Genomic DNA, 11402 nt, shown 5'->3' with positions numbered 1-11402 from the left:
TATTTTCGGGCAAAAAAGGTCAAAAAAATTCAAAAATTGAAGACTATTATCCACGTTTTTTGAGAAATTTTTGAGGTTACGGGGCCCGGTGGCGAAAAGTCTTGAGATCCTAGGGGATACATCTCAAGGTCATATAATGCCATTTGGAACCATATATGACCATTATATGTTGTCATAACTGTCCGTGGTAGGCTAGAGTTCACGAAATCGGTGCAAGTACGAAAACGGGTAAATTGAATGTTTTAAGGAAAATTGGATGGTTCCACCCACCCAATTGGAATCTTGGAGGGTATTAGAGACCATGATTAACATCTCGAAATTTTTTATTTCCCGGCGAAAAAAGGTCAAAAAATTCAAAAATTGAAGGCTATTATCAATGTTTTTTTGAAATTTTTTTGAGGTTACGGGGCCTGGTGGCGAAAAGTCTTGGGATCCTAAGGTATACATCTAAGGGTCATATAATGCCGTTTGGAATCATATATGACCATTATATGTTGTCAAAAATGTCCGTGGTAGGCTTGAGTTCACGAAATCGGTGCAAGTATGAAAACGGGTAATTTGATCGTTTTAAGGAAAATTGGATGGTTCCACTCAACCAATTAGACTCCCGGAGGGTATAAGGGACCATGGTTAACATCTCGGCCATTTTTATTTCTGGGCGAAAAAAGTAAAAAAAGTTCCAAAATTGAAGGCTATTATCCACGCTTTTTGAGAAATTTTTGAGGTTACAGGGCACGGTGGCGATAAGTCTTGAGATCCTAGAGGATATATCTCATGGTCATATAATGTCGTTTGGAACCATATATGACCATTATATACTGTCATAATTGTCCGTGGTAGGCTTGAGTTCATGAAATCGATGCAAGTGTGAAAACGGATAATTTGACCAAGGCAAATTGGAAGGTTCCACCCAACCAATTAGACTCCTGAAGGGTATTAGGGACCATGATTAACATCTCGGCAATTTTTACTTTCGGGTGAAAAAAGTCAAAAAAATTCCAAAATTGAAGGCTATTATCCACGCTTTTTGAGAAATTTTTGAGGTTGCGGGGCTCGGTGGCGAAAAGTCTTGAGATCCTATAGGATACATCTCATCTCAGGGTCATATAATGACGTTTGGAACCATATATGACCGTTATTTGTTGTCATAACTGTCTGTGGTAGGCTTGAGTTCACGAAACGGGTGCAAGTACTGAAACGGGTAAATTGATTGATTTAAGGCAAATTGGATGGTTCCACCTACCCAATTGGACTCCTGGAGGGTATTAGGGACCATAGTTAACATCTCGCCAGTTTTTTTTTTCGGGCGAAAAAAGGTCAAAAAATTCCAAAATTGAAGGCTATTATCCACGCTTTTTGAGTAATTTTTGAGGTTACGGGGCCCGGTGGCGAAAAGTCTTGAGATCTTAGACGATACATCTTAGGGTCATATAATGACGTTTGGAACCATTTATGATCATTATATGTTGTCAAAAATGTCCGTGGTAGGCTTGAGTTCACGAAATCGGTGCAAATTTGGAACGGGTAAATTGACCGTTTTTAGGCATATTGGATGGTTCCACCCACCAAATTGGACTGCCGGAGGGTATTAGGCACCATGATAAACATCTTGCAATTTTTTAATTTCAGGCGAAAAAAGGTCAAAAAAATTCAAAAATTGAATGCTATTATCCACGTTTTTTTAGGTTACGGGGACTGGTGGCGAAAAGTCTTGAGATCTTAGAGGATACATATTAGGGTCATATAATGTCGTTTGGAACCATATATGACCATTATATCTTGTCAAAAATGTTCGTGGTAAGCTTGAGTTCACGAAATCGGTGCAAGTATGAAAACGGGTAATTTGACCGTTTTAAGTCATATTGGATGGTTCCACTCAACCAATTAGACTCCCGGAGGGTATTAGGGACCATGGTTAACATCTCGGCAATTTTTATTTCCGGGTGACAAAAGTCAAAAAATTCCAAAATTGAAGGCTATTATCCATGCTTTTTGAGAAATTTTTGAGGTTACGGGGCCCGGTGGTGAAAAGTCTTGAGATCCTACCCTAGAGGACACATCTTAGGATCATATAATTTCGTTTGTAATCACATATGACCATTATATGTTGTCATAAATGTCCGTGGTAAGCTTGAGTTCACGAAATATGTGCAAGTACGAAAACGGGTAAATTGATTGTTTTAAGGTAAATTGGATGGTTCCACCCACTCAATTGAACTCGTGGAGGGTATTAGGGACCATGGTTAAAATCTCAGCAATTTTTATTTCCGGGCGAAAAAAGGTAAAAAAAATTCCAAAATTGAAGGCTATTATCCACGCTTTTTGAGAAATTTTTGAGGTTACGGGGCCCGGTGGCGAAAAGTCTTGAGATCCTAGGGGATATATCTCAGGGTCATATATTTTCGTTTGGAACCATATATGACCCTTATATGTTGTAAAAAATGTCTGTGGTAGGCTTGAGTTCACGAAATCGATGCAAGTTGCGGACGTGTAAATACACCGTTTAAAGGCATATTGGATGGTTGCACCCACCCAAATAGACTCCCGGGGTGTATTAGGGTCCATGGTAAGCATCTCGACAATTTTTATTTCCGGGCGAAAAAAGGTCTAAAAATTCCAAAATTGAAGGCTATTATTATCCACGTTATTATTTGAGAATTTTTTGATGTTACGGGGTCCGGTGGCAAAAAGTCTTGAGATCTTAGAGGATACATATTAGGGTCATATAATGTCGTTTGGAACCATATATGACCATTATATCTTGTCAAAAATGTTCGTGGTAAGCTTGAGTTCACGAAATAGGTGCAAGTACAAAAACGGGTAAATTGATTGTTTTAAGGCAAATTGGATGGTTTCACCCACCCAATTGGACTCCTGGAGCGTAATAGGGACCATGTATAACATCTCGGCAATTTTTATTTCCGGGCGAAAAAAGGTCTAAAAATTCCAAAATTGAAGGCTATTATCCACGCTTTTTGAGAAATTTTTGAGGTTACGGGGCCCGATGGAGAAAATTCTTGAGACCCTAGGGGATACATCTCAGGGTCGTATAATTCCGTTTGAAACCATATATGACCATTATATGTTGTCATAACTGTCCGTGGTAGGCTTGAGTTCACAAAATCGGTGCAAGTTGCGGATGTGTAAATTGACCATTTAAAGGCATATTGAATGGTTGCACCCACCCAAATAGACTACCGGGGTGTATTAGGGTCCATGGTAATCATCTCGACAATTTTTATTTCCGAGTCAAAATAAGTAAAAAATTGTGCAAAATTGAAGACTATAATACACTATTTCAGATCAATTTTTGACATTTTTTCGAAAAATGAACTGAATGTGTTGAATGACTTTTGGGATCATATAAGGAGGTTTGAAACCATAAGACACCGATATAGATGTCTATAAAGTAACAAGAATGAGCTTTTACTCTCTTTTGAAATTCATGAAATATAGTGATGTCATATAAGTGTAATAATGTGATGTGACTTGACTATAGTGATGTCATATATTTATAATGATGTCATACCCATAGACGGAGCCATATTTAAGATAATGGGGTCAATTGACCCCACTTATTAACTCACTCTTATAAAAGTTTGCTACATTATTCAATTATATTAAGAAGAAAAAGCAATTATATTACTTATCTTGGTGAAACAATCTACGAGTTCGATCGAAAAATATAAGATACCCAAAGTTGATTAAATATAAGTCAATTAATGTGCGAATACTATATGTGTAAAATACTAAAATTAATACACGCGCGCGCGCTCACATACATATATGTAATATTCCAAAATATAGTATAATAAACATACTTAAGTTTAATTAGAATTTAGTACCAGTATATATTAATTTATTTGAACTATTTTAACTCCTACAACAATTAGTGTATTATTAACTTATTTGAACTCACTTAAATATATTACGAAATATTATATTTACGAAATTAGCGTATTATTAATTTACTACCAGTATATATATTAATTTATTTAAACTCACTTAAATATATTACAAAATACTATATTTACAACTAAAATTCACTTATGTTTTTTTTTTTATTTTTTACTAAGTATACATTTTTTTAGTTGTAAATATAATACTTTGTAATATATTTATTATTAAATAAAGAAAACACTAATTGTGTAATATTAACCTACTATGTGAACTTTTTTTTTTTTCTTTGTTTGTAAGGTATAGTATGTAGTATGGTTGTATTTTGGAGGTGAGAATTAGACAGGTCTTGGCCGCGGATTAGGTGTGTGGTGAGAGGAGGAAAGTGAGGATTACGTGGGTATGGATATTCAAGTGGAGGTGGTGGCAGAGATGAAATTTGACCCACAATAGAGATGAGGATGGCGATGAAGATGTTAGGTGGGGATGGGATGTGAAAGCCAACATCCGTAAACAATGTTATAATTGCCAAGGTAGTAAATGACAAGTTTTCCTCACTTGTAATCATACTGATCAAAAGTCTTGGTGCAAGTAAACTTTGTTCATTCTATGTCAAGAAAACATAGTTTGATGATACAAAAGACTGAAAGAGTGCCGAATTGTCAGCAAAATATCAAAACTTCTAACTTACTAACTAATAGCCCTGTCCTCTATCTTGCACTACTTCTCTAACTTACTTATTCCCTTTAAAGCTATATACAAACTACATATTTCCATAAACAATCACTTGGCCGTCATAAAAAAACTCACTAGCTCAAGTGCTTCCTCTTACTATATAACTTACTAATTTTTTTTCCATTTTGCTAATCTTAGTAGGAATGTTAGTACTTCAGAAGGATCACGCAGAGAATACAACGCCTTTGTCTCCTTAGGATTTTGTGACACTAGAATTGGAAATCCCTGTCCTCTTTTCTGTAATACCTGCAAGAACATTTTGTTACAGTCACGCTGTATTTATCAGCCTATAAAAATTCAAAATGTCGAATGTCAAGGCAAATACCTCGAATGCATCTTCATCTGTTCTATCATCTCCTATGTAGATAGGAAGGACATCACTTGATTCAGCTAGGCCTAGAGTGTCAAGTAAGTATTCCAAAGCGTTACCCTTATTCCATTTTATAGATGGACGTACTTCCCAAACCTGTAAAAGACGCCTTGCATTAGTCTTAAAATCAATTCAAGTGCACAGAACAAATTGAATTCAGTTTATTCAGATGTTCTGAAGTTGAATAGCCTTCATCTTACCATTTTACCAGTAGTAGCATGAAAGCGAGCATGCTTTTTCACAACTTCCTTCACGGTCTTTTTTACATCAGAATGAACCTGCAATTCCCAGACAGTATATCCTTCAGATGAATTTGATGGTACATTTTGTTTAATTATTGTAAAAATTTTGCAGAATTATAATTAGCTCTTATCTACTGCATGAATTACCTTCTCTTCAGCTCTTCGATAGTGAACGGAGATACAGAATCTGTTGTGTTCTACTGTCACCCCTTTCAAATCCTTTGTTGCCTTTTCGAGCTCATCATATATCTATTATGACAATCAAACAAAAGATTCCATTCAAATATTATGTCATGAAAATATAACATCCTGCATAATGAGTATGTCCTATGTTTGTCAGATTTCTTTACAAGAGCCTAGTCATTAGCTTACCTTTTCGATTTCAGGCAGGAATTCTTGAGCAGGTTGAAAGATTACAGAGTTGTCCTGCATTAGTCCATAAGAGAGGTCAATTTATGGCACATTTATTGTATCGAATACCAATTATGTATATTGAATAGAAGAGGAGGCAGAGCTACAACAAACCTTTTCGACACCAACTGGAGGCTGGTAATTGTAGTCACCGGACTTATGCTTCCTTGGCGGAGCCATGATATCCATACCATGGCTCCCGGCATAATATACTTCATCTAACTTAACAAAGCCATGCACCTAACAGAATGTTAAAAGACTTGTATTAGCAAAGCTCACACTCTATAGATGTTTTAGGCACCAGAACATACATTGTATAAAAACAGGGAAAATGATGAAACTAATAAACAGATGAACTTACCTTATCTCGGCTTCTTCCACTGATAATTGCTGTTGGAAAGAACCCTGCAACTTCACGTAATGCTGCTCTCATCTGCACGATAAACACGATGCATCCATATCAGAAAATTTTCAGTAAGATATCTCATAATCTCACTAAGTAAAAAGCCTAATGCATGCTGCATAGGAAGATTATAATCGTTTACCGCATCAGACATGAAGGCTAACTCAGGATCATTAACAATGGGGGAGAGTGTCCCGTCATAGTCTAAAAACATAACGATCTTCTTTCCCTTCGCAGTGTTCATCAGTTCCTCAAATGAGTTCAATGCCGAGGGATGATCAATCTACAAAAACAATGAGGCAGATTATAATACATATAACACCTTACTACAGAAAATGAGAATGATTCAGAACAAAACTTTCTGGATTTTCTACTTACCAACCAGTCTTCATATGTTTCTTCAGCATTTGGTGTTATTGCTTTCTGTTCACATGGTTCAGGTGTCACCATGCTACTCCTTTCATTCCGTACATTCGATGCAAATCCATGAGATTGTGAACTCGAGGGATGTTTGAAAATCCCAATTGCATTGAAGAACTTGTTCAGCTTGTTTCTCATCATCTAATATCATACATCAATTGAAAAAAAAATGTCAGGATTAAGCAAGTCTTTCATCTAGGAAAGGTTACAAGCCCAAAAATTCGATAATGTCAGGCTATATATATTGAAACATAAAAGGCAGAGTAACACCACGCAATTGTTACCTTAAACGAACTTGCTAGCTGATTATTAACACTAGAAGGTACAAGTGTTGTACTTTTTGCTCTATGAAAATCACACCTGCAGCTGAATTTGCAGTTGATGTAAGAATTTTGAATAAAAATGAAAATCTAAAAAGAACAAATACTCTTATTCACCAATCACATGAAGTCATGAAGTTTAAAGACAAATTTATGGATTATCAAGTCACAAACTGACAAGCAAGCTGGCCTAGTAATATTTTATTCTCATTTTCCTAAAAAATTTGGGATCATGAAAGCTCTGTTAGCTTTAATTAATGTTTAGGCTCCTAAGTTTAACAAAAAAAAAAATGTGTTCTCTGGCACTTCTGTCGAAAACAAACCTTAGAAAAGGAAAGATTACTGCATAACACACCAATTTTTAATCAATCGTACGTACTAGCACCATAAAGAAAATCTAGTGTAGGTACAATCGAGAATAATAGACCTTCAAACCAATAGTACTTGAGTAAAACATAATGTTGTTCGCCTAGTCAGATAATCGAGTAAACACAGTATATATCACACTATCACCTACATTAGACTAAACTACCTTGCAGAATTTATGTTTGCAGATAGGATGATTAAGGAATATGGACCAAAACATGCATTGGATAAGTGACTGAATCAAATCATATGTTGTTGTTTTCTGTTTTTTGGTTCGAGGAGGCAAAAGGCTAATGGATCATTCAACCTCCAACTTAGGAAACAAAACTCCTAGCCACTAAACATTGTTTGATTTCGAGTCCTTTTGGTTTTATATTGTGTACGTACCTAAAGCATGGTTCCAATATTGATAATCATTGAGATTATTACTTAAATCACTTACAGTGTGTTTGGATAACATTAGAGGAAGGAAAAGAAGGGGAGGGAGGAGAAGAGGAGGGGAGGGAAAGGGAGGGGAGAGAAGAATGGTGAGTTTTCCTTCCAAATCTCTCCATTGTTGGAGGGATCATTTTCCTACAATTTAATCCCTCCATTTCTCTCCCCTCCAATTCCCTCCCTTCCTCATTTGTTATCCAAATGAAAGATATCACATCACTCCATTTCCCTCCCCTTCTTTTCCTTCCATTTCCTTCTATCCAAACACACCGTTATTCGAGTGATAAGAGACAGAAGTTATTTTAAAACAAGTTTAACAACCTCTGGATTGGCTTTTCAAAATCATGAAAAGCCTTTATAATAAAGAATCATGAAAAGGCAAGAAGCATGTATTCCCCTATCTGCAAAAAGAGTACAATCTCTAATCCTAGTAAAAAATCTCAGTTATACAGAATCTTAAATGGATATGCAGTCCAAATCATTGGGAAATCGATCATGGTGAAAAGCCGAGTAATCAGCTTCAACTGCCAAATAAATTACTCGATTCATCTGACATTACGAATAAATTAACATAAACTGACAGCATTTGCACTTCAGAAACTGATATCATCTGACAGCGCAGACAGTGTAAGTAAAAATTAATGATTTAGATCCACCTTGGGTTTCTAGACTCCAAAATCACAGAAACTCACACATATGGAAACAGATTATCACCTGCGCCGCTTATTATATAGTATAAGCTAATCAATTAAAACTCTACCCCAACTAACCATAAGTTTAAGTATTGGCAGAAAACCTTAAATGAGAAAACAAAACATGGACATGTGATCACACATGGTGAGTTATATATATCAACAGCTCTGTGATTCGCGTATATCATATTCATAATAACAGATTTGGGCACAACTAACAAGAAGTTTCAACGAAAGTGAACAGATTTCCCAAGCTTAAAATATATGCACACATATATGACAGCTTAATAAGTCGCCTTCAGACTATGGAAAATGTGGCATCAGCTATTATGGATGCTAATGCATTATCAATAAGTTAGTTAAGAAATACAGCACCTAAGAACTGACCTCATGACAGCAATGCATACTGACTAAAACTATTCTCCACATAAAACTCAGGATAACAAGTCAACGAAACGTACTCTTCTTGATAATAAAATTCAAGCTGATTTAGAGATGTCTGCCTTAGATTTTTTGTTCATTATAGTTGATTTAACTTATCATTGCAAACGTTTCTATCCATATAGTTTTCGTCTATGACAACTAGCACATCAACTAACGCTCCATACTATAACACCATGGTCCCCCCCAATGGACTCAAAATACCAAAGCAGACTTATAATTCGCGCATACATGATGATCAACAAACAGAATATCAGCTCGATGTAATAGATGCTATTAATATCTCAATCCAAAAACAGGTACAACAGGGTGTGAAAAAGATGTTGCAATGTAATTTAAAAAAAAAACTTATAGAATAAACAACAATTATGAAAGTTGGAACAAAAAAGTAGTTGGATCAATATCATAATATATCATGAAAAAACAAAGCTTGAGATACATGAACCTGGAAGCTGGCACAAAGTTTCTCATCTAAGTCAAGAAATAAATAAATAAATGGCTTACAAGTTACAAGTGTTTATGATGATAACAACTAAATCTTGTCTGACCCAATGGCGGATTTGCTCAAGGAGAAGCTAACAATATAATACATATAGATGATTTTCATTTTGGACTCAGAACACGGAAACATTTCATATAATAGTCGAGTCTAACTCTTGGACAGTACACATACCTATGCCTAACACAAGTACCTTAGCTCGAGTAACATAATTGCCAAATAAATCTAGAACAATAGTGAAGGGTGATGAAATACCTATTGAAGCAGAGTTGCAAATGTGTAGTGAAGTATTTGATTTTTGTTGCTCTTCTTCAAGGAGGAGATAACAGATAACTAGCTAGTTATCCGTACAATATTCCCTAAGTAATCAAGAAATAAAGATTAGCTATATAAAAAACAAGGTTATAACATTAATCATCAAATTAAGAAAGCTTAATATACAATCATTAAGCATTAAAACCTTAGAGTTGGACTGGTTTTGACAGAAACCAAAAGTTAGGCATTTTCTAAAAAAAAGTTTAATGATATGACCACTAATTTATTTCTATATTAATAGGGAAATACCAGATATATATTGGAATTTAGCTTATAATTTCATGCAATTTATTCATAAAATTCCAAACTTTAACCAAAAACCATGAGCACAACCAAGTCTAGATATACCTAATTAAGGAAACTAAACATTGGCAGAAATTGTATTATTAGTAGGAACTATCTAGCAAGAAAATGGGTATTTAAGCAAAATTAAAATCATCATTACACTAATATAGAATATAAATATGAAGATTAATGAGATTGATTTTATATAATGGGTTTTTACAACTTTAATTTCACTATATCATCAAATAGTTTGCTTTCTCTCATTCCTAAAAATGGTCGTGTTTCTATTATAATATGTCCCGAAATAATAAGTCATTTCAGACTTTCGTAGTTTAGTAAACTTTAGCTTAAAACTATAAGTGGCATGATAATCTTGTAAAATTTTAAGTAGAGAAAGTATCTCAATTCAACTCCTTAGGAATGATATACTTTCATATACAACTTTCTTTAATGAAAATGTAGCTTAATTATCAATTAAGAGGGACAAAAAGAGAAATAAACATAAATGTTGTTTAACACAAAAATAGTCTATTTAGGCTTTTATGCGTACTACTGCCTATTAGTTGTGTTTGTCAATTAGCTAACTTGTCTTGTTTGGTTGGCTGGTAGTACTAGTTAAAGGACTAAAATTAAGTGTTACCAAACAAATCCATCATCCATTCCACTGAGATCAATTAATATTTATGTTACTCGAACTCTTACATTTACATTCATCAATCTAACATGAGTATGCATACTTCAACATGTTAATTCAAAGCATAGAATTTTTCACAGATTAACAAAATCAAACTAACACTTTGACATGTACCAGTATCTGATATGAGTTGTCGAGTCCAATTGGCACTTGTTCTAGAAGAAGTAGGACATAACCAAAAGGAAAATTTGCCAAGAATAATACCACCTTTCAGCCATCTTCCAATAACGGAACCACCTTTCGTTTATTTCAAAATAATACCACCTTTGATGCCAATCTTCTATAAATGGAACAAAAAACCGGTGACTTGTTTTACAAGTTGCAATTGACACGTGTCATATTTTTGATTGGCCAAGATTTTTTAAAAATATTTTTCTTTAATAATAATGATTATAAACTTTAAAAAAAAAAAAAAAAAAAAAAAAAAAAAAACTGAAATTTTTTTTTAAAAAAAAATCCTCCCTACCCAACCCCTACTGGTCGGCGATCCACTGGACCACCTCCCCCACCAAACCACTGCCCACCGAAAACCACCCGCTCCTCTACCCCTTTCCATTTCCGACCACCTCTCTTCTTCCGTTTTTCCGATTTTGGCCCCCCTTCCCCTTTCCCTTTTCGTTTTCGACCCCTCCCTTCCCCGTTTTCGATTCCCCTTCCCCTTTTCCGATTTCAGCCACCCTCCCTTCCATTCTCTAATTTCAGGCCTCCCTTCACTTTCCCTTTCCGATTTCACCCCCTCATCCCCTTTCCCTTTCCGATTTCGGTCCCCTTCCCCTTCACGCAATCATAATTTCCGGTAGGTAGGATTTTGGGAGGTGGTTTTGTAGTTTCCGGTAAATAAAGGTTTCGGGGAGGTTGCTTTCGGGAAGGGGAACCG

The 11402-nt window shown here is 35.3% G+C and overlaps 1 protein-coding gene across 1 annotated transcript; it reads right to left on the bottom strand.

Annotated features, from left to right (window-relative positions):
- Positions 1-4610: 4610 nt before the first annotated feature.
- Positions 4611-6619, bottom strand: LOC145608224 (putative trehalose-phosphate phosphatase 7). Its single transcript, XM_081663838.1, has 9 exons — positions 6437-6619; positions 6201-6341; positions 6017-6088; positions 5770-5895; positions 5617-5670; positions 5392-5493; positions 5203-5280; positions 4958-5098; positions 4611-4878 (listed from the first exon to the last, which is right to left on the bottom strand). The coding sequence occupies exons 1-9, from the start codon at positions 6617-6619 to the stop codon at positions 4741-4743; spliced, it is 1035 nt and encodes a 344-aa protein (XP_081519964.1). The 3' UTR covers positions 4611-4740.
- Between the last annotated feature and the right edge of the window lie 4783 nt (positions 6620-11402).

Source organism: Chenopodium album, chromosome 23, assembly GCF_948465745.1.
Source record: "Chenopodium album chromosome 23, dcCheAlbu1.1, whole genome shotgun sequence".
NCBI classification, from domain to species: domain Eukaryota; kingdom Viridiplantae; phylum Streptophyta; class Magnoliopsida; order Caryophyllales; family Amaranthaceae; genus Chenopodium; species Chenopodium album.
This window is presented reverse-complemented; position numbering and strand designations above follow the sequence as displayed.

Bases quoted from the DNA above. Each gene is read 5' to 3' on its own strand.
- LOC145608224 (XM_081663838.1), bottom strand. From the start codon at position 6,619: ATGATGAGAAACAAGCTGAACAAGTTCTTCAATGCAATTGGGATTTTC. The intron at 6,089-6,200 runs GTAAACGATTAT...TTTATCGTGCAG, and splicing joins TAGCCTTCATGTCTGATGCG to ATGAGAGCAGCATTACGTGA. The intron at 4,879-4,957 runs GTATTTGCCTTG...ATGTTCTTGCAG, and splicing joins CAGATGAAGATGCATTCGAG to GTATTACAGAAAAGAGGACA.